Source organism: Acanthochromis polyacanthus, chromosome 3 (genome assembly GCF_021347895.1).
Source record: "Acanthochromis polyacanthus isolate Apoly-LR-REF ecotype Palm Island chromosome 3, KAUST_Apoly_ChrSc, whole genome shotgun sequence".
NCBI classification, from domain to species: Eukaryota; Metazoa; Chordata; class Actinopteri; family Pomacentridae; genus Acanthochromis; species Acanthochromis polyacanthus.
This window is the reverse complement of record NC_067115.1, coordinates 30,006,877-30,030,735: the sequence shown is the minus strand read 5'-3', so window position 1 is coordinate 30,030,735 and position 23,859 is coordinate 30,006,877. Positions and strand designations below refer to the sequence as shown.

General features: G+C 41.0%; 2 protein-coding genes across 3 annotated transcripts in view; both read left to right on the top strand.

Annotated features, from left to right (window-relative positions):
• Nucleotides 1–4,177: 4,177 nt before the first annotated feature.
• LOC110956846 (aminoacyl tRNA synthase complex-interacting multifunctional protein 1-like) lies at nt 4,178–15,955 on the top strand. Of its 2 annotated transcripts, none has more exons than XM_051946229.1 (4): nt 4,178–4,664; nt 7,826–8,031; nt 12,320–12,488; nt 14,456–15,955. In XM_051946229.1, the coding sequence occupies exons 1-4, from the start codon at nt 4,292–4,294 to the stop codon at nt 14,620–14,622; spliced, it is 915 nt and encodes a 304-aa protein (XP_051802189.1). In that variant the 5' UTR covers nt 4,178–4,291; the 3' UTR covers nt 14,623–15,955. The 2 variants fall into 2 exon arrangements, with proteins under 2 accessions (XP_051802189.1, XP_051802188.1); XM_051946228.1 differs by having other exon boundaries at nt 4,179–4,664; nt 7,823–8,031.
• A 5,283-nt stretch (nt 15,956–21,238) lies between these two features.
• Nucleotides 21,239–23,859, top strand: part of tbc1d9 (TBC1 domain family, member 9 (with GRAM domain)) — a 33,846-nt gene continuing 31,225 nt past the window's right edge. Inside the window, exon 1 of the mRNA XM_022221847.2 lies at nt 21,239–21,954. Within this exon, the coding sequence (XP_022077539.1) occupies nt 21,834–21,954 (121 nt within the window). The 5' untranslated portion in view covers nt 21,239–21,833. The remainder of the gene's footprint in view (nt 21,955–23,859) is intronic.

The following is a 23,859-nucleotide window of genomic DNA, read 5'->3' as shown; positions in this document are numbered from 1 at the left end:
AGTCGGGGCTTTATGGCAGAGTGGCTTGACGGAAGCCTCTCCTCAGTGCAAGACACATGAAAGCCCGCATAGAGTTTGCCAAAAAACACATGAAGGACCCTCAGACTATGAGAAATAAGATTCTCTGGTCTGATGAGACCAAGATTGAACTTTTTGGTGTTAATTCTAAGCAGAATGTGTGGAGAAAACCAGGCACTGCTCATCACCTGCCCAATACAATCCCTACAGTGAAACATGGTGGTGGGAGCATCATGTTGTGGGGGTGTTTATCAGCTGCAGGGACAGGACGACTGGTTGTAACTGAAGGAAGGATGAATGCGGCCAAGTACAGAGATATCCTGGAGGAAAACCTCTTCCAGAGTGTTCAGGACCTCAGACTGGGCCCAAGGTTCACCTTTCAACAAGACAATGACCCTAAGCACACAGCGAAAATAACAAAGGAGTGGCTTCAGAACAACTCTGTGACTGTTCTTGACTGGCCCAGCCAGAGCCCTGACCTAAACCCAATTGAGCATCTCTGGAGAGACCTCAAAATGGCTGTCCACCAATGTTCACCGTCCAACCTGACAGAACTGGAGAGGATCTGCAAGGAAGAATGGCAGAGGATCCCCAAATCCAGGTGTGAAAAACTTGTAGCGTCATTCCCAAGAAGACTCATGGCTGTACTAGCTGAAAAGGGTGCTTCTACTCAGTACTGAGCACAGGGTCTGAATACTTATGACCATGTGATATAGGTGATATATGTGCTATATATGTGATAAATTTGCAAAAATTTCTACATTTCTGTTTTTTTCTGTCAAGACGGGGTGCTGAGTGTACATTAATGAGAAATAAAGAACTTTTTTGATTTTGGCAAATGGCTGCAATGACACAGAGTAAAAAATTTCAAGGGGTCTGAATACTTTCTGTACCCACTGTATGTAGCAGTAACTTGTATAAGAGAAAGTCTATTTTTCAAACCTTTTGCCCAACTGTCTTTCAATTCTGGAATGACCCAGATCCCCTACAATTCTACAGGTTTCAGTTTGTCTGTTGGTGGATGCAAGTAAAAAGGCCGACAGAGACAGCAGAAACTGTAAAAAGGCTTAAATGCTGAAGGGTCAGGGGATGATATTAATGTGGTGTCAGTCTGACAACCACCTACAGTGCAGGGTGCTTGTGGACAAACCCAGCAGGAGGAAACCATGGAGGTACTGTAGAGGGGCATATACTGTGTGTGTGTGTGTATATATATATATATATATATATGTGTGTGTGTGTGTGTGTGTGTGTGTGTGTGTGTATACTGCTCAAAAAAATTAAAAGAACACTTTGAAAACATATTTCAATGCGGGGAAAAACAAACTGGATATTAACAATGATATGGACTGGTTAATGTGTTAGGAATGAAAAGATGCCACATTGTTTGATGGAAATGAAAATTATCAACCCCCAGGAGGGCTAAATTCAAGACATTCCAAAATCAAAGTGAAAAACTGATGTGGCAGACTGGTCCATTTTCTGAAATTCGTTGGCAGCAACTCAAAACGATACTCAGTAGTTCGCATGACCTCCATGTGCTTGTATGCAGTCTGACAATATCGGGACAAGCTCCGAATGAGACGATGGATGGTGTCCTGGGGAATCTCCTCCCAGAGCTGAACCAGGGCATCACTGAGCTCCTGGACAGTCTGAGGAGCAACCTGGTGGTGTCGGATGGAACAAAACATAATGCTCCAAAGGCGTTCTATTGGATTTAGGTCAGGTGAGTATTGGGGCCAGTCAATGCTGTCAATTCCTTCGTCCTCCAGGAAGTGCCTGCATCCTCTTGCCACATGAGGCCAGGCATTGTTGTGAACCACAAGGAACCCAGAACCATTGCACCAGTGTAGGGTCTGACAATGGATCCAAGGATTTCATCCTGATACCTAATGGCAGTCAGAGTGCCGTTGTCTAGCCTGTAGAGGTCTGTGCGTCCCTCCATGGATATGCCTCCTCAGACCATCACTGACCCACCACCAAACTGGTCATACTAAATCATGTTACAGGCACCATAACATTCTCCATGGCTTCTCCAGACCTTTCATGTCTGTGACATGTGCTCACGATGAACCTGCTCTCATCTGTGAAAAGCAAAGGGCACCATTGGCAGACCTGCCAATTCCTGTGTTCTATGGCAAATGCTAATCAAGCTCCACGGTGTCAGGCAGTGAGCACAGGACCCACTAGAGGATGTCAGGCCCTCAGACCACTCTCATTGCATCTCTTTCTGATTGTTTGGTCAGAGACATTCACACCAGTGGCCTGCTAGAGGCCATTTTGTAGAGCTCTGGCAGTGCTCATCCTGGTCCTCTTTACACAAAGGAGCAGATAGCTCTCTTGCTGATGGGTTGAGGACCTTCTGCAGCCCTGTCCAGCTCTCCTCGAGTAACTGCCTGTCTCCTGGAACCTCATCCATGCTCTTGAGACTGTGCTAGTGACAGTGACCCTAGCCAAATGCAAAACTATTGAAAAACAGTCAGAAAACACAAGGAGGGAATAAAATGTCAGTGGCCTTCATGTGTAAAACCAATCCTGTTTTGAGTGGTGTCTCATTGTTACCCGTCTAGTGCACCTGTTGTTAATTTCATGAACACCAAAGCAGCTGAAACTGACTAAAAAACCCCTCTTTTACTTACTTGACCACATCAGTATCCCACATGTTTGACTGATTTGATGCAATACTTAGATTAAAAAGTGTTCCTTTAATTTTTTTGAGCAGTATATATGTGTGTGTCCTCTTGTGGGCCCTGTGCTCACTGACCGGCACAGTGGAGCTCGTTCTGCATTTGCCATAGAATGCAGGAATTGGCAGGTCCACCACTGGTGCCCTGTGCTTTTCACAGATGAGAGTAGGTTCCCCCTGAACATATGTGACAGATGTGAAAGGGTCTGGAGAAGCCGTGGAGAACGTTATGCTGCCTGTAACATGGACTAGCATGACCGGTTTGGTGGTGGGTCGTCAGTGATGGTCAGTGGAGACATATCCATTGATACCATTGACTGGCCTCAATATTCACCTGACCTAAATCCAATAGAACACCTTTGGAACATTATTTTTTTGGTCCATCCGACTCCACCAGGTTGCTCCTCAGCCTGCCCAGGAGCTCAGTGATGCCCTGGTCCAGATCTGGGAGGAGATTCCCCGGGACACCATCCATCATCTTATTAAGAGCATGCCCCGACACCGTCAGGCTGCATATAAACATGTGAAGGCCAGACTGAGTACCATTTTGAGTTGCTGCCAAGGAATTTCAGAAAGATGGACCAGCCTGCCACATCATTTTTTCACTTTGAGTTTTGGGGTGTCTTGAATTCAGCCCTCTGTAGGTTGACAGTTTTCATTTCGATCAAGCGATGTGGCATGTTTTCGTTTTCTTATCACATTATCCAGTCCATATCAATGTAGATATCCAGCTTGTTATTTTTTCCCATTAAAATATGATGTATTTTCAAAGTGTTCCTTCAGTTTTTTGAGCTCTGTACCCTTATGTAGATATTCCATTAAAATCAGCCATTTCATTTATTGTCCTTATTTTTGAAAGCACAGCAGTTTTTCCAATGAAGATAGGATTAAATGAATCAGAAATACAGACTAGACATTGTTAATGTGGTAAATATGGCATTTCCATGGAAAACATGAAATTGTCTGGCTGACTGCCAACTTTTGAATGGTAGTATAGGTCAACTTTAACTCATTTATAGCAACTTTAACTAATATGGAGCAACTTTAGCTAATATAGAGCAACTTTAATTCACCTACACTACTGTTGGAAAGATTGGGTTTACTTCGAAATGTTATTTTTGAAAGAAAAGCATTTTTCAGTGAAGATAATATTAAATGCACCAGAAATCCAATCTAGGCATTCTTAATGTGGTAAATGACTATTCTAGCTGGAAACGGCTGATTTTTAATGGAATATCTACATAGAACAGAGGAACATTTCCAGCAACCATCACCCCTGTGTTCTAATGCTACATTGTGTTAGCTAATGGTGTTGAAAGGCTAATTGATGATTAGAAAACCCTTGTACAATTATGTTAGCACATGAAAAAAGTGAGTTTTCACGGAAAACGTTTGAATTGTTGTTGTAATTTGCTTTTTCTCCTGCAGGGGTCAATAATGTGTTAGGCGCTGTTTAAACCGGTGCTGGAAGCCGGAGCCGTAGAAGAAGAGTACAGAGCCGTTCTATGGAGGAGGAGGTGGAGGAGGAGGAAAGGAAAGGAAAGGGGACCATAGAGGACCCGTAGTCTGCAGACAGCTACAGACGGAATGGGTCGTGGAGAGGAGCTCAGCGACTTCCAGCGGGGCACCGTGGTGGGATGCTACCTGTGCAAGAAGTCCATCCGGGAGATCTCCGCCCTGCTCAACCTGCCTCGGTCCACCATCAGCTCCGTGATCCTCAAGTGGAAACGCGGAGGGATAACGACGGCTCTGCCCCGGTGCGGCCGACCGCACAAGCTTAAGGAGCAGGACCGCCAGGTGCTGGAGAGGGTGGCCATGGAGAAGTGTCTGCCCTCCATGGAGGCTCTAACTGCTGAGTTTCAGACCGCCTCCGGGGCCAACGTGAGCTCCACCACCATCCGCCGGGAGCTCCACGAGATGGGCTTCCGCGGCCGAGTGTCCTCCTACAGCAAGCCGAAAGGTGTGTCCTGGAGGTCTGGGGACCAGAGATCCAATGCGGTGCCAAAAAAGTGGTTTTAGTCTGTTGAAGCAGTTATCATTTAGTCACTGCTATTTTTATTTAACCTGTCAGTGACCTGTGGTTGTTTTTACCTACAAGAGTGGCTTTAAAGGACCTATTTAACTCATATAATACAGTTTTGTGTTTGCCAAATAGTGAGTATAGCCCCAACATTGTGACTGATGTCATTATTACTACTAGATATATGCTAAATATAGATAAGTTACGATATAAAAGGCATCCAGAAATCAAGTTAATTCAAAATGACATTACACATCATAGCCTAAACGTTGGGGGAAAAAAATACTATATTGCCTTTAATACAGCTTCACTGTCAGGCCTGATTACGCTATAAACTATGACTTTGAAATCAAATGATGTGGTTTTGAACGTTCTGATTCAGGTAAAAGCAGCTGTATACTTATATGAAACTACATAAAACAGCTTCAACGTGAAACGCAATCAGTTTTTTGGCACAACACCAGCCCCAAACACTGTGTTTTGCTTTGCCTGTGGTTGTTTTTACCTACAGAAGTAGCTTTAAAGGACAGATTTAACTCAGATATAATAAGGTTTTTATTTGCCAAATAGTGAGTGGAGCCCCAACCTTGTAAGTAATTTTATTCATCGGGTTATATTTTAGAGATAATAGCTCTTAGGGTGATAGCAAAGGACATAATTAGTTCCTTTTGTATCGAAAAGGCATCCAGAAATCCTGTTACCAGTAATTAAAAATGGCATTACACACCGTAGGCTAAACATTGCAAAAAAAAAAAAAAAAAAAACTATAGCATTGCCTTTAATGCATCTTAGCTGTTAGGTGTAATTACACTTACACTTATTACACTTAGCACAGAAATAAAATGATGTGTATTTGAACGTTTTGACTGCTTGATTGATATGAAAGCAGCTGTATACTTATATAAAACTGCACAAAACACCTTCAACGTGAGACGCTATCAGTTTTTTTGCACAACACCAGCAGCCACAAACACTGTGTTTTTACCTGCTGAAATAGCTTAGATGGACCTATTTAACCCTATATAATGCAGTTTTATATTTGCCAAATAGTGAGTGGAGCCCCAACATTGTGACTGATTTCATTCCTCATTTTCCATTCTAGAGATAATAGCTTGAAGGGTAATTGCAAAGGAGATAATTTCTTCATTTTATACACTGCCGTTCAAAGGTTTGGGGTCACTTAGAAATGTCCTTCTTTTTCAAAGAAAAGCAATTTTATTCAATGCAGATAACATTAAATGAATCAGAAGTACAGTCTCGACATCGTTAATGTGGTAAATGACTATTCTAGCTGGAAACAACTGATTTTTAATGGAATATCCACATAGGGGAACAGAGGCCATTTCTAGCAACCATCACTCCTCTGCTCTAATGGTACATTGTGTTCGCTAATGGTGTTGAAAGGCTAATGGATGATTAGAAAACCCTTGTGCAATTATGTTAGCGCATGAATAAAAGTGTGAGTATTCATGGAAAATATGAAATTTTCTGAGTGGTCCCAATCTTTTGAACGCTAATGCATATAAAAGGCATCCAGAAACACATTAAACACTGGAAAAAATACTATAAGGTTATAGAATATCTTAACTGGAAGACCTGAATACACTTTTAACTGTGACTTTGAAATCAAATGATGTGTATTTGGATGTTTTGACTGCTTGATTCAGATTAAAGCAGCTGTATAATTGTATAAAACTCCACAAAACAGCCTCAACATGAAATACAATCAGTTTTTGACACAACACCAGCAGTCACGTACACATGTACACCCCCCTGGCAAAGGACACTGTCTCATTCAAATAAGTAGAACCTGTCCTACAACTTTTGACAGGGGGTGTATTTCATCATATGGATGTGATCAGGGCAGGACTCTGATCATACATGTAAAGTTTCAGGCAGATTGGAGCATGTTCAGGGCAATTACGCAGCACTTGAAATTTCATGGCAAAGGATCAAAATTCCAGAGGCCGCCACGGACACGCCCTTGGACTTTGGAAAAAGATTTTAATAACTTTGGTTCATTAAGGCCTCCTGTATGTACAGGCTGAATTTGAGGTGAATTGGAGTTTCCCCCTAGGAGGAGTTCGCTCTAGAAAAAAATGAAAAATGGGCAAAATCTGACATTCAATGCAAAATAGCTCACTTCCTGTTGGGTTTGGAATGTGTCTGTCACTGACCTTTTTGTTCAGCCTGATGTGCTGCACATGTGTACCAAATTTGGTAGATACACCCCCTGTCAAAAGTTGTAGGACAGGTTCTACTTTATTTGAATGAGAAAGTGTCCTAAAACTTTTGACAGGGGGTGTATGTCCAAATAGTTTGGACCATGCACTAATATTACACCTCCATGTGACTGCTGAGACTTGGCTCAGGATTTTGGGCTCCTGGCTGCAGCATCTGTTCTCTTTCAGCAGCTTTAATGGAACTTGTCAAAATCACAACATCCATCAAGAAAAAGCAATTAAAGCCGACACTAATTTCACAGTGACTTTCCTTTAATTAAGGGCAGGCTATAAATGCCTTTTGGAAGGAAAAACACGTAGTAATGAGTTTAAATCAGTCTTTTTTTTGTAGAACAACAAGATATCCTTTAGCTTTGTTTTTCTGAGCGATTTTTCTTCTTGCAACTACTGGCATTTTGTGAAATACCACAATTATGTTCGAAATCGTTATTTTTCCAGAGAACGTTCAGTATTCATCCTTGTATGTCTGGAACAGAAGAGGCTATGCTCATTCAGCCAAGACCTAATGTAAGGGAAGTTGCAAATGACCACAAAAACACTAAACAACCCCTAATAGATGCAAAACAGCGAGAAAAAGACACATAACAACCACAAATGGATACAAAATAGTCATAAAGAGACACTAAATGACCACAAAACAATCCCAGAAAGACACAATACAACCACAAATAGGCACAAAACAGCCACAAAAAGATATAAAGCTATGTTGCTTATAGGTTTTTTTTTTTGGATATGTGGTTAATTTGAACTCATTACTGGTATTGTCTGTAATTGTAGCCCTACAATGATACACGGTATAACACGGAGCATTTGAGGTGCAAGGAATGGTCTGATGTGACAATATTTGTCTTTCAGTAGGGCAGAAGGTGGCAAAGAAGCCGGGATCCCCTGACCAAGAGGATGAAAAGGTAGACGTCTCTCGTCTGGACCTGCGTGTTGGACGCATAATAACGGCCGTACAGCTTCTAGACACTGACAGTCTGTATGTGGAACAGATCGATGTAGGCGAAGCATCTCCCAGGACAGTAATCAGCGAACTGGCCAAGCACGTATCCTGGGCCCAGGTATAGTATCATACTCTTATGTGATGTGAGATGAATGATTTCTGGAACATAATTTCATTTTTCAATTACTATTACTCAGTTTTCCGTGAAATATTCAGATGGTACCTGCATTATTACTGCTCAAGCACCTCCACTGTCAACTGTAATACCTGTTCGAAAATTCACTCATCATTTTCCAGTCTGCATGTGGATTTTAAAGCAACACCTGCCTGGTCTGTTGAAGTGTTTGCTTTAAAGCTGCTGTCCGGAGTTTCCGTTTGTTTTCAATTTATGTATCATTTTTAACAAAGCTTAAATGTGTTAGTCTAGTTCGATACTATAATATAAAGTTAGTATAACGCGATATGAAAATTTATTCCTGAGCTCCGCCTTCCTCTCATAGACCCCCATGTTATTCCAAAAAGCGCCGGTTGCTGCCGACCAATCAAGTTCGAGCTTCAGCTTTGTCATGCTGTCAATCAACGGTTACGCGCACAGCAAGCAAGCCCATGCAGAGGTGGGCGAGCTACGCACTACGCAACCGCGCGCACATTTGTTTTGCTTGTGGAGGAGAGAGCATCAGGGCTCAGCAACTTCCAGAAAAGTTACCAATCCCACGGCTTGTCAGGCCAAGAGACTGCAGGACGTTTTTTGGCTCGGGGTGCTCGCGTCGCTCCCCGACCACGGCCCTCCATAGCCCGCCTGACGGCTTCGTTTAGATGCCCGACCTCTGGAGGAAGATGTTGGGGCGTCTGGGACATACTCTTCGTCAGAGGAGTCATGCAATTCTGAACTCTAGATAGAAATAAATAAACAATGTAACACATATACACGCGTAAATGCACTAAGCTTGATAAACAACGTCATCGAGAGGGATACACGAGTGTAATCACATATTGAAAATTTACTCGTTAGTCCTAGCAGATTCATGTTATTTTGGTATTAGGACAAGTTAGACTCAATACAGCATTCTAACGTAATTCCTTTATTATTTACTAAATGTACTAAATGCAGAAGAGGGGAAAACAGCAAAACAGGCGAGATGCTGCAGCACTCCGGGCACTTCTCTCATGTACTGCGCGCATGCACAAATAAAGGGGCGAAATCAGAGGGACGGAGGGTGGGACCAACAGTGTTTTGGGACACACTGCGATTCAAACTCCGGACAGATGAAAATGAAATGCAAGTTACAGTTTCATATTAACTTCTCAGATTCCTGCTCAGATTGTATATCAGACATGATTTCAGTTAATGAACAATTCCTTACATTATGCATCCATCCATCCATTTTCCTCCCCTTATCCGGGCCGGGTCACAGAGGCAGCAGGCAAAGAAGGTCGTTCCAGACATCCCTCCCCTCTGCAATGCTTTCCAGCTCATCCTGGGGGATCCCAAGGCGTTCCCAGGCCAACAAGATGTACAGCCATGGCCATAAGTTTGGACACAAGTAAAAAAAATGAAATATATTTCATTTTGGTTGATGGCTATGACTGGTATTTATATTGTAAGTGACAATTTTGTGGTATTTTCTAAGATTCACAAGCGTCATGGTACTTGTGTCCAAACTTATGGCCATGGCTGCATAATCTCTCCAGTGAGTTCTGGGTCTGCCCTCGGGTCTCCTCCCAGACGGACGTGCTCGGAAAACCTCCAGAGGAAGTCTCCCCGGAGACATCCGAGTCAGATGGCCAAACTACCTCAACTGGCTGCTTTCGACGCGAAGGAGCAGTGGCTCTACTCCGAGTTCCCTCCAGATCTGAGCTTCTCACCCTATCTCTAAGGCTGAGCCCAGCCACCCTATGGAGGAAGCTCATTTCAGCCGTTTGTATCCAGGATCTTGTTCATTTGGTCACTACCCAGAGCTCATGACCATAGGTGAGAGTTGGGACGTAGATGGACTGGTAAATTGAGAGCTTGGCCTTACGGCTCAGCTCCCTCTTCACCATGACAGTTTCGATACAACACCTGCATTACTGCTGATGCTGCACCAATCCACCTGTCCATCTCACGCTCCATTTTCCCATCACTCGTGAACAAGATCCCAAGATACTTGAACTCTTTCGCTTGGGGAAACAACTTCCTCCCAACCCAGAGGGAGCAATCCATCGGTTTCCGGCAGAGAACCATGGCCTCGGACTTGGAAGTGCTGACCCACATCCCCGTCGCTACACACTCGGCCGCAAATCGCTCCAGTGCATGCTGAAGGTCATGATGTGAGGAAGCCAACAGAACCACATCATCTCCAAAAAGCAGAGATGCAATCCTGAGGTCCTGACCCCGTGTTACTTTTTTCGGGCTGTGCCCAACCGAGCCCCACGGGGCCCCAAGGCTTGGCCACCTGGTGCTCTCTGATGAGGCTCCCCTCAGACCTGGCTCCAGGGAGAGGATCTGGTTTCCCTGGTCCGGGCGAGGTAGCGGCTTGTCTTCTGTGTGCTGTCATCGGGGTTTTCTGAATTGCCCTTTGTCTGGTCCCTCCCCCAGGACCAATTTGCCTTGGGAGACCCTACCAGGGGCTATTGCCCCGGACAATAGAGCTCCCAGGATCACAGAGACACTCAAACCCTTCCACCGTGATAAGGTGGAAATTCATTGGGGGGATTTTCCTTACATTATGCATACCATATTAGCTGACACCCCTCACAGGGTCATAACAATTATTTATTACTCCGCCAAGGAGCACGGCTTAGTTATGTGACAATCAGCATATTTTTGTCCATCCGTTTGTCTGTCTGTTAGCAACATTACTCAGAAATGAAGGAATGGATTTGGATGAAATTTTCAGAGAAGGTCAGAAATGACACAAGGACCAAGTGATTAGATTTTGGCAGTGATGTGGCTTATAGTCTGGATCCATGGATTTGTTAAAGATTTCCGTATCATTGTGAGATGGCAGCACAACATCACTGTAACTATGACAACAAGTGAACACTACATCAGCAGTCTGCTTGCATCACACGATTGTGATCCCGCTATAAATCCATGGCCGCGGATCACACAATATCACTGCACAGTGTGGTAGGAATATCTTTCCTTAGATTAAATTATGCTCCAAAAAAACCCACAAACTGTCTGAGACAAAAACTACACTATATTACCAAAAGTAGTAGATATCTGCCTTTACATACAAAAGTCAAATTTTTGAGGTCACCCAGACAATTTATTGTTTTCCATGAACATGCACTCTTTTATTCATGTGCTAACATAATTCCACAAGGGTTTTCTAATCATCAATTAGCTTTTCAACACCATTAGCTAACACAATGTAGCATTAGAACACAGGAGTGATGGTTGCTGAAATGTTCCTCTGTACCCCTATGGAGATATTCCATTAAAAATCAGCTGTTTCCAGCTAGAATAGTCATTTACCACATTAACAATGTCTAGACTGGATTTATGATTCACTGAATGTTATCTTCATTAAAAAAAACGTGTTTCTTTCTAAAAGAAGGACATTAAATGAAATAACTGATTTTTAATGGAATATCTCCATAGGGGTACAGAGGAACATTTCCAGCAACCATCACTCCCGTGTTTTAATGGTACATTGTGTTAGCTAATGGTGTTGAAAGACTAATTGATGATTAGAAAACCCTTGTGTGATTACATTGGCACATGAATAAATTAAAGTGTGAGTTTCCATGGAAACATGAAATTATCTGGGTGACCCCAAACTTTTGAACGGTTGTGTAAACCAAGTCGTTTATTTTTTCAGTTATCATTATTTTAGTTTGAATGGGCTGAAGCACAGAGCCTGAAGGGATAAAAGAGGACGAACATAAAGATGATATTCTTTAAAATTCTGGCACTGTAGCATCTTATTATTGCCTCATTGGGTCCTTTCTGACTGCAGATGGAAACACGAAGCATGCTGTTTTCTGTCACAGCCTTGCTGCTAGTTTATGAAGGTGATTTTTATGAGGAGGTTTGTCCACAATTGAAATTTTCGTATTTTGCAACAGCAATCTGAGAGGAGCCCTATCCAGTTACAACTTGAGGAAGTAATGTGCACAAATTGAGGCCCACAAAGTTACATAAGTTTATTGTTTGATTTAACACCCTAAACCCTGAGTGACTCAAGACAAGTGCAGTAAAAAGTCTGAGCCTTAAGCAGTGACGTTATTTTGTAAAACCTGCTGTTCATCATCACATTGTGAGTTTTTGACTAGAATTGTTGTATGAACTGGATTCTTAGAGCAGCATCCAAACAGATTCGATCAGTTCAAAATGTTAAAGTTGATGTTATTTATTTTATACTGTGTTAAAAACATGTCCTTTTTAATAAGTATTTCATCTGCTGTCCATAATGCAGATGCAAGACCGCATGGTGGTCGTGCTGTGTAACCTGAAGCCGGTGAAGACAAGAGGGATGATGAACCAGGCTGTGATCATGTGTGCCAGCTCACCAGAAAAGATGGAGATCCTTGATCCTCCGAGTGGAGCCGAACCAGGGGACAGAATAACTATCCAGGGATTCCCAGGTACTAAAAGTGGACTTCTTAACCCTCAACATCTAAACTAAATGCTACCTGAATTCTCAGCCAAACAGTCCCAAGAGATACGTGCTCATCAGTGAGTACCTTACTATTGTGTTGATCACACGCCTCTGCTTACGTCAGTTTTTCTGTTTGTTTTTCTCATACTGCTAGAGTTCATTAGGCTGTCATTGCACAATCAGGCCTGCTGCAGTGTTTGGCATGTGATAGAATGACATGTGGTTCAATAGTTGGATTACCTTGCTGCTAGGTGTAATTCCACTTAGAGGAAGTCTTAAATACATTGCCGATATCTGTGTAGGTTCTCATTCATCCAGGTCATTGTTATCCAAAGTTGTTTAAATCAATCCACTGGAGAACTGAAGCAGCCTCTTTGATGAGAGGTGAAACGTCTTCAAGGAACCTTCTTAAAGTCCAATGGATTGATTTAAACAACTTTGGATACACTGCCAATAAAAAGTAGTTAAACCCCCGGAAGGTTTCCTTTTATTTGCTGTTCAACATTGAATGATGGGAAAATAAATTTGGCTTTTTTTGACAATATTCTTTCATGTCACCGAAAACAGAATTCTACAAAGTAACACGAATTCATTAAAAACACAAAAGATATGTAGTTTATTTAATTTCTTCATTTGATAGGGACAGTGCACATTAATGAACGTCCATTTAGACAGCAACAGACGTGAATATGCCGCATTATACCAACAATGCTAATTTACATCCATTGTCCCTCCACAGGTAAAATAAAAAACATAACAGTGAAACACACGACAATAGGTCACAATAAAAGCACATAAAAAGTATACGAGGAAGTTAAAGGTCAGTGGTCACAAGACTGGTTCACTTTCAGCCACTGTTTAAGGTGAGTTTTGAAGGTCGGTAACGTGGGACACTCCTTTATGGAGAGTGGAAGACTGTTATAGATCTTACTGTTCTTCACAGAAGGATCATTTTGCCTGAAGGCTGTTGTTCTGTGTGAGACGTTTCAGTCCCCTCTAAAGGAGGTCCTGGTCCTGAGACCACTGTGAGCCCTTCTTTTAAGAAAGTCCGACATGGGGGAGGAGGGGCGAGTTCATCTCACACCTTGTAGATCAACAAGCAAATTTGAAGTTTTTAAAATTCTCAGAACTCAGTAAGTTAAAATAAGAGATTACAAACATTTTCAGCCCCTTAAAGTCCATCCATCCATCATCTACACAACGCTTAATCCTGATTAGGGTCATGGGGGGCTGGAGTCTATCCCAGCTGACTTGGGGTGAAGGCAGGGGACACCTGGACCGGTCACCAGTCTGTCACAGAGCTACATATAGAGACAAACAATCACCTATCACACCTATGAACAATTTAAAATTACCAGTTCACCTTTTTATTGTGGGAGGAACTTGGAGAAAACCCACACATGCACAGGGAGAACATACAAACTCCACGCAGAAAGATCCCAGGAAGGTGAGGATCTTCCAACTGTGTGAGGTGACAGTGCTAACCACTGAGTCACAGTGCAGCCACAAAAATAGCCTTTTATATAAAATAAATTCTTGTAAAAAGCCAAACCGACTATATTTCCTCTAGCTTGACAGTGACTCTGTGCATGCAAAGTCAGATCCACAAAGAAATCGTTTTCTTTAGTTCTGCCAGATGCCTTTGCGAGGAATTGGACGGCAACCCTGAGCAGGCCTTATCGCCAAACCTCACTGCTGGCCTCAATGATCCCTTGTGGCTCACTGGGAGAAAAGCTCTGTAACCAGTTTACATAATCTTGTACAAAGCCTTTCGAGAAGAGCAGAGGCTCTTACAGCAGCATGTTGCTGCCGGTTGTTGTGATGTTTGAGTATATGTACACGGGTGTGACATGCTACGAAAAGGTTCTCCTGGATTCCTGAAATCATGCATCCTGCACTTGTTGAAAGCACAGAGAGGATTCCAATGTATCAAATTGCTTTTTTTGAATGCAGGTGAACCAGACAGAGAGCTAAACCCCAAAAAGAGGGTGTGGGAAGAGGTGCAGCCAGACCTGCGTACGGACAGCCGGTGTGTCGCCACCTACAAGGGAGCTGCCTTTGAAGTGGTTGGAAAGGGAATGTGCAAAAGCCAAACTCTGAGTGATTGTGAAATCAAATAAACTAATCAGAGCTGCCTGAAATAGCTCGGTGCAAATCAGTGCAGCCGGAAAGGACCCAAGATTTTGTGGACAGACTTCCCAGGAGGGTGGAGGCTGTGAAACCAGAATATTAAAGCCCACGGCTTTCAAATGACACATCCAGCCATCGCATGGGTGTGACGATTGAGTGCCCACATACTTTTAAAATTAACACTGATGAACCCGCTGTTGGACCGACATGAACATGACTGTTACATACACTACTGTTCAAAAGTTTGGGGTCACTTAGAAATAACCTTATTTTTGAAAGAAAAACAGTTTTTCAATGAAGATAACATTAATCATTAATCAGAAATACAGTCTAGCCATTATTAATGTGGTAAATGACTATTCTAGCTGAGAAACGGCTGATTTTTAATGGAATATCTCCATAGGGGTACAGAGGAACATTTCCAGCAACCATCACTCCTGTGTTCTAATGCTACATTGTGTTAGCTAATGGTGTTGAAAGGCTAATTGATGATTAGAAAACTCTTGTGCAGTTATGTTAGCACATGAATAAAAGTGTGAGTTGTCATGGAAAACATTAAATTGCCTGCGTGACCCCAAACTTTTAAACGTTCATGTACATTGTAATGAAAATGTGTAGTTCTCAATTTGGACAAATGAGGGCGCTACATTACCCCATGATAATGTGCAGTATGTGTGTTGGTTTGCTCCAGTGTGACATGAAAACACTAAATATCCAGCATGGTTGAAAGAAAAGGGGAAATTCTTTCAGAGAATTCTGTTTGCTTGGGAACTACATAACTATGTAGTATTGCTGTTTTCCCATGAGACTGTAAATGTCATTTCCATTGAACAATGGTGGTGCAAAAGTCCCTTCTAGAAAGGGGACATTCAACAGTTTTGATTTTTGTAACAGTGTTGATACGAGTTGAAAATGAATCCAGTCGGTCAGAGACTTCAAAATGAGCTACATATTCTTAAGCATATGAACACACTTGTTTATCATCAAATGATGGACATTCGTTGCTGTGCCATGTATCGGTGTGCTTATGTATCCTTGTATTTCATATAATGCAATTTTTTATCTGTTATCCCGACAAATCCCAGATTACCGGGAAATTTTAAAGCATATGTTTCTGTGTCATTGGTTTGGATGTAAAAGTGTTTCGCTGCTTCTTCACACAAGAACTTTTGTATCCGTCTTTTGAATAATACTACAACCTAGCTGACTTTTATATGTCGTACGCCATGAAATGTGTTTGAGCTTAAATACTCAATGTCTGATGAGCATATTTATCATTTTATCAAAAAATAAATAAACCAACTTGTCTTGGGTTTCAAAACACACTGTCTTCATGCTGTTCCTGTGTCCAAGCCAAGCCCAGAAAATGACCAAATAAAGCAAAACCAAACACGCAAAGTTTTTCTTCCCCTTTTTCATAGGAAGAACTGAACAACTGCTCTAAAAGAATGGGGATGTGATTCAGGAACTGAGAAGTGGGAAAGACACAATGATACTTGTACTTTTTTGACTGTACAGGGGAATGGTATCACACCTATTATAAACGAAAATGTCATTCATTACTACATCACAAGGAAAACGAAAAAAGAAAATCCATCTTACCTAATGACAGTAAAATTACACTGCTATACTTACTGTTACACTGTTTTCCCTGGCAACCACGTCTACACTACCATTGGAAAGTCTGGGGTCACTTAGAAATCTCCTTATTTTTGAAAGAAAAGCATTGTTTTTAGTGAAGATAACATTAAATGAATCAGAAATACAGTCTAGACATTGTTAATGTGGTAAATGACTATTCTAGCTGGAAACATCTGATTTTTAATGGAATATCTCCATGGGGTACAGAGGAACATTTCCAGCAACCATCACTCCTGTGTTCTAATGCTACATTGTGTTAGCTAATGGTGCTGAAAGGGTGGTTGATGATTAGAAAACCCTTGTTCAATTATGTTAGCACATGTGTGTGAGTTTTCATTTTAAAAAAAAAACATGAAATTGTCTGACCACAAACTTTTAAATGGTCGTGTACATATGGGCCATTCCAGAACTGGAGGACATTTTATATGAAATTTCAAATAATCCATGTACAAAACACTGAAATAGGCAGTTGTTGTGTAAAATTCCTGTCCTGAGACAAAATCTAAAAAAAATAAAATAAAATTAGGAGAAATGAATGTTTGAAAATATTTTTTTAATACCAAATCAGTCTGGAGTTCTCCATAAAATGCCATTCTCCTCTTTTGGTATTGTTTTTTCATTGATGTCTCTTGTACTTGTGGGAACTTTTTTAAATCATCGTAATATTTTAAATAATGATTGTTATGCATGGAATGTGTGTCCCACAACAACTCTGTCAGCATAACCTTTTTATCTGGTAGAAGAAGAAGAAAACTCTGGAATTAACATCCTCATACAGTTTTCCAAACGAATGAGTGTTATGCATATTATCAGTAAAGAACAAATTCTTTTGACTTTCCCCCATCAGTCAGTTTGTCCTCTTGGTCAGCAGTAACAGCTAGCTAAATATCTAGCTTCTACTGCTGAGAAAAAGCTAGCATTAGCATGGATTAGCAACCCTGCTACTGTGATTAGAGTACGGTTAGCAAACAACAAATAAAACATGGAATAAAAATGGTACCATTGATGTGTAAGCTGAGCCAATCAAGCCTTTGATAGCTTATTACCTATTATTGATGAATATGGAGCAGAAAATTGTAAAAGATAAGGTTTATTTTTCAGACATTTTGAAACCCAAATGTCCTCCAGTTCTGGAATGACCCATACGACTCTACAGGTTTCAGTTTGTCTGCTTGTGTGGTTGCAAGTAAAAAGGCCAACAGAGGCAGCACAAAGAGACATTTTCATCTCTTGCTGCTGTATGTTTACTAATACTACTAGCTGACATTAATGAAACGGCTTAAATGCTGAAAGGCCAGGGCGGTGATATTAATGCGGTGTCACCCCAACAACCACCTACAGTGCAGCGTGCTCCTGTTCAAACCCAGCAGGGTGAAACCATGGAGGTACTGTCGAGAGGCATCACTCATTTCTGTCCCTGCATTTAAAATAACAACGGCCTGTTGACTCGGTGTGGTTCACCAGAGGGGAAAGTTTCTGAACAGCTACCTGAAACCTAAAGTGAGTCAACCTGTGAAAACGACCGCTGCTTCCCCTCACCCTGTATCCTGTTTATGAGGCTACAGAAAGCACAACAACTGAGTCATTATCTCACAGTGTCTGTGGGGTATTCACATGCTTATTTGCTCCATTACATTTTCTGTTATGCTTTCGTTTATTATAGTGTCATTACATGTACTTTAGATTTAATTTTGCTCATACACTAAAAGCAGGATTACCAGCATTACTTCTTTATGAAGGGGCCCTTAAAGGCAGCAGGTCATTTGGATTATAGTAAAGATCGTTACATGGTTGCTGTGGTCTTAAAAAGGAGCCCTGTGATGAAATCTGGTTTTAATCATTAACTTCAGTAAGAAGCTTTAAAAGTGTGATCAGATCACCTTGTTCTACTAACTGACTCTATGTTTACTTATTTCCAAACTCTGTGTACACCAAGTAAAATATTGAAGCCCTGCAATCAATGTGAAGATTGCATTGATTTAGGCCACATTTTGGGTGAAATTGATTTTTTTTTGGCATAAATTTGTAACTTTACTCCCGAAATTTAGCCTGACAGTTTTTAATAAACACACTACCAGTCAAAAGTCTGGACACACCTTCTCATTCAGTGGTTTTACCCGTTTGTATTGTTTTCTACATTGCAGACTAATTAAGATTAACAAGTTTTTCTTTACAACATAATTAAATATGTATTCTTTTATAGTTTTGATGTCGTCAGTATTAATCTACAATATAGAAAATAATTAAATAAAAACCACTGATTGTGAAGGTGTGTGCAAACTTTTGACTGGTAGTGTACATACATATACATTGATCATAACATTATGACCATCTGTCTAAAATTGTGTTGGTTCTCTTTATGTGGTCAAAAATGCTCTGAACCATTGGACCTGGACTAGAGGACCTCTCAGGACCCCCTTTTCGATAGAGCTGGTTCCAGTTCAAAGTTGGAGCCATTGCCTGACTTGCCACTGGTTTTTTGTGTTTCCATAAGCTGAGCTCCGACTCCAGACTCCAAAAACTGGAGCTTTTCAGGCACCAACTCATTACTGGGCCAGAGTTGTGAACCGAGCACATCACGGGCTTGGGGCGGGGTTACGGTGACCAACGATCCACAGTGAAAACACAGAACTGCCATTTTTAAACAGCCGAGCGAATAGTAGTAGTGGTAGTAGTAATGTTTAGTGTTCGTGTTTTGAAAACCGGTAAATATAGACGCCAAATCCAAGCTTCCTAGCACTGTGGTCTTTATATGAAATTCAGTCAAAGTTAGAGGGAGCTTCTCGGACCACGCTGGTGTTCGAAATGATGATGGCTGCAGCCGGTATGAGCGGAGCCTCGACTAACTCCTCAATAAACTTAAAAAGCTCAACGCAGTGGATCCTTGGGTACTCTGGGTTGTGCAGTGGAGCCTCTGGGAATCAAAGTTGTTCCACTGCTTCCTGTTGATCAACATCTTGGGCGACTGTCATGTTCCTCAAGATGTTCCTGATTGCTTGATATTTTCGGAATGTGGTGGGGTACATTTTCCTGCAGGGGTAGGTCAGTGGCATTTAGGATTGTTGTTTGCATGAAGGAGTGTTTGTTCTCGGACAACGTTTATTAAGGTGTTGAAGTCTCATCGACATGAACGCCAAAATCCAAGGTTTTCCAGCAGAACACCACATAAGACCAATATAATCAGTGTTATTCACGGCACAAGGGTTTTCTAATCCTCAGTTAGCCTTTCAGCACCATTAGCTAACACAATGTAGCATTAGAACACAGGAGTGATGGTTGCTGGAAATGTTCCTCTGTACCCCTATGTAGATACTCCATTAAAAATCAGTTGTTTCATTTAATGTAATGGTTTATTTGGCTGTGTTTTGACTTGTACTTGATTTGACTTTGGCTTGACTTGTGATTGGTAGCCTCAGGTAAGGGGCTGCAGAAGATGCATTGTGTCAATGGCAACTATAGAAAGACGAGGTTATTTTCCCTGCAGGCAAGCTGACCCTCGTGTTGCTTGAAAACTGGAAGTAAAGGAAAAGGAACAGTTTCTGTTGCATAATCCTTATGTAAGCAGCACTGTAAAACAAGTTAACTGTAAATTTATTGAACAGTTTCCTGTTATTTTACAGATTTTTCCCTGTTTAGTTTATGCATTAACCCTAAAAGAACGGGTCAAAACTGTAAATGACATCCACATCAAAACTTTGTATTTTTTTACAAATGGGTATTCATTCTTAACTGTAAAATTACATAACTGTAAAGAAATTGGTGTAAACTGTGTATTTAAATCAACAATATATCATTATTTTTTACAGATATTTGCCAATATTTGGGGAAAAAATGTAAAAAACTGCTTTTTTTTTTACAGATTTTCTGGTTTTTGTAAATTACAGATAATATCTACTAAAATCACAGAAAAAAATGTCAGTTTACATGTTGACTTAAAACAGACACACAATAAAGAATATGTATTTTTACAAATCGTAATTTACTGTCTTACAGCACAATTGCACTTTTTTAACTGTATTTGAATCAAAATGAATGTATTATTTTACAGATATTTGTCATTATTTTTAAAATAAAAATATTGTATGATTATATTAAAGAAAAATGCATTTTTAACATTTTTAGGAAAATGCTAAATATTTTTTGTGTGTTATTTTACAGATTCACCTATGGTCCTTGTTTTGTTAAATTGCAGAAAATAGGTAGTAAAACCACACAAGCACACAAAATCTTAACTAATATTGAAGGAGAAAGAAAAAACAGGTTAAAATTGTAAATAATGTCCACAGCAAAACTCTAGTTTTTTTGTTTGTTTACAAATGAAATTTTTATTTTATTTTATTTGTATTTTTTACTTTAATTATTTATTGTATTTATCCTATTTAAATTAGCTAAAAATATTTTTTATTTTACTGACACTTGCTGCTATTTTCACTGGTATTCCACCATTTTGTAACATATTTTTCTGGCACTTTTCTTGCCAGAGTGTTACTGTGATTTTATGGGTTATTTTGTTGTAATGTTGTTTTGTTGTTGTAAACAAAATAAAATATATGACTTCAGAGGTATTTGCTGTCATTTGAAAGAAAAAATCAGCAGATCGAGCACTGAAAATGGGAAATAACTTTTCATCTGTTATTTTACAGATTTGTTTTTACTATTGGTAGCATTAAATCAGAAATATCAATTAAGAAAAATAAAATAAATAATATTTTTATGTATAAACATCTGTATTGTTGTTGTTTTTGTGTTGTTGTTTTAACAGTGGCTTACCTAAGTGGCAGTATTGGTGTGACCTTTGATCAGCGCTCATCAATAACCTGCAGACAAGCAAACAAAACAATCCAGACTAAATTTATCAAAGCAGATCATCTGAGTTTATTCTCTTTTGAACTCATTTCATTGATTCTGTCCTCGCGCGCCCCCGCCTCCCAGCTGACGAGAGCGCGCTCCGTGACGCGTTATATTTCGCGTGCGGCGGTGGCGGTGCTTCAGCTGAGGAGGAGGAGGAGGAGGAAGGACCGCAGCGCTGTCTTTTTTTCGAGCTTCTTTTTCAAGCACCGTATTTTACACTCCAGCAGACGGACGGACGCAGCCGCTGGGAGGTCTACCGGACCGTTCGCTGCCGGTTTTAGTCGGTTTTGTCGCCGCAGCGCCGCAAAACAAGCGCTGACCCGGATCGCACCTGCCGCGGAGCGAGGACAACAAAGACCGACCAGCTGCTTCAAACCGAGCCGTTCTCCTGATCTGATTCGGCTATTTAAAAAGCCCGTGGGGCACACACGAGGCTGGAGCTGCAGGAGGAGGTTTGCGTGCGTGAAATGCGCCGAACCGAGCCGATCCTTGCAGGACGGGTTTAATTATAGCAGCCTGCGCGTCCTGCCCGGACACCCAACACTGGCGAGAATATAAGGGTCAATAATCCAGAGAACACCAGGCCCTCATCGGTGCTTTATTCTTTTATTATTATCACTTTTATTTTTTAATAATTCAACAGTCCAGTGACGGTGGCTGTCAGCAGCTGTCCTGTTTGTTCAATGTTCCGGTAATAAAAGGCAGAATCATGTGGGTCAGTCCCGAAGATGTGCTGCTGGCGGGCGCGTTATGGATCACCGAGAGAGCCAATCCGTATTTCATCCTCCAGAAGAGGAAAGGCCACGGGGACGGAGGCGGAGGACTGGCGGGTGAGTCCCATCTCATGACTCAAAAACACACACAAAAAATATCCAGTATTTGATGTTTGAATGGAGCTGATAGAAGGTGTGTGTGGACATTAGGAAACACATGGAGGGAGAATGTGAGGATCACGTGACCCATCAGCTGTCAGGCGGCCTCTCACCTCAATGTGTGTGTTTACTAATTGATTCATCCACATCTTATCAAAGCTTTACCAATTGTGCTGACACCCAACAGATAGCCTCAGTCTGATATTTTTTTTTTCCTACCTCACACCCTGAGGTGGAGATGATGTTGGTGCAGCATGCAGAGGAAATTAGATTTCAGCCATTCCAACAACACAAACTGCTGCAGCTGTGGTTTGAGCTTAGCAGCTGCTAATGGTTGTATTTGACCACGAACCAGAGACCCGGTCTGTTTGCTTGCTCATGCTGAATCATTCCCCTTCTTCCTTCTCTCACTCCTCCTCCTCCGCCTGATTTCTCTTGCCTTTTCCTTCCAAAATGGGTCAAGCAGCAGCAGCAGAAAGAGGAGGCGGAGGAGCAGGAGGAATGCTAAGGTCCACAGTTTGACGTCCTGGTTTTTCTGAGGATTTTGAAATTCGGTCGCCCTGCATTAGGTTGATTGCAGTTTATCCCAATCTGTGGCGAGACCTCTAGAAATGACACACAGCCGATCATCTGTCAGGCAGTAAAAGAGGCTACTATAGCCATTTTTGCAAATGAAGCATATAAAGCAGGGGTGTCAAACATGCGGCATACGGGCCAAAAGCGGCCCTCCAGAGGGTCCAATCCGGCCCACAGGACGACTTTGTAAAGAGTAAAATTACAATTGCTAATTGCAAATTTGTAAAACTGTACATTTGAAGTAAATTCTAGACCATGACAAGTTGTTTTGATCATAAAGTAAAATACTAGATTGTGCATTGTTGTTTTGTGTCTTGTTTTTTGTCCAACTTGTCATTTGTCATGTTTTGTCATTTTGTTTCTTTTTTTGTCTTGCTTGTTTTTTTTCTTATTTTTGTCCTTTTGTGTTTCACTTTGTTGTTTTTTGTCTCTTTTTTGTAATATTTTGGCTTGTTTTTGTTGTTTTCTGTCTGACTTTTATTTGTCTCATGTTTTTGTCATTTTGTGTCCATTTTTTGTTGCTTTGTGTCTCGTTTTGGTAATATTTTGGCTTGTTTTTGTTGGGTTTCTTTGTCTGACTTTTGTCGTTTTGATCATAAAGTAAAATATTTTCTACATACCTGTGACTAAATGTTTTGCAGACACACTTATTTGTAAGTTGTGACTATAAACTGAGGCATAATGCTGTTGAAATTTCACTTACATTTCTTCAGAAATGTTAGGTTGTTTATAATCTTTTGTAGAAAGATAATTCCTTAAATGTGAACATTGTCAGAATGTACTTTTTTGTACTAAAAGAAAGGATAAATTTGGATTATTTAGCTGTGATTTTACTGGTCTGACCCATTTGAGATCAAATTGGGCTGAATGTGGCCCCTGAATTAAGATGAGTTTGATACCTCTGGTTTACATCCTTATTTATGTACATTTATATCTGGAAACTCCATCATGGCCTGATTATCTTCCTGCGCCTCAGCAGATACTGCACACATGCATTCTGTACAGTAATGTTATGGTGAATGATCAGATGGCACTGTATTTTCTGTGGTAATTTGCGTAAATACAAATTGATGTTGGAGTATGCTTCATACTGGGTTTACATTTGCTTGAATACTGAATGTCTTGATGCTAACATGAGACACGCAATGTTAAGATCGGGTGATAAACCTGCACACTGGGCGAGAGTTTTGGTGGAGCCCTGATTGACTTTGATTCAGAACTGAACAGGAGGTCTCACTGATCGGTCAGTGCTCTTCAGCTCAGTTTGTGTTCCTTAGTCGAGAATTT

Excerpts from the sequence above, each read along its gene's own strand:
- LOC110956846 (XM_051946228.1), top strand. The coding sequence starts at position 4,292 with ATGGGTCGTGGAGAGGAGCTCAGCGACTTCCAGCGGGGCACCGTGGTG. Across the intron at positions 8,032-12,319 it reads AGCACGTATCCTGGGCCCAG|ATGCAAGACCGCATGGTGGT; the intron begins GTATAGTATCAT and ends TCCATAATGCAG. Across the intron at positions 12,489-14,455 it reads AACTATCCAGGGATTCCCAG|GTGAACCAGACAGAGAGCTA; the intron begins GTACTAAAAGTG and ends TTTTGAATGCAG.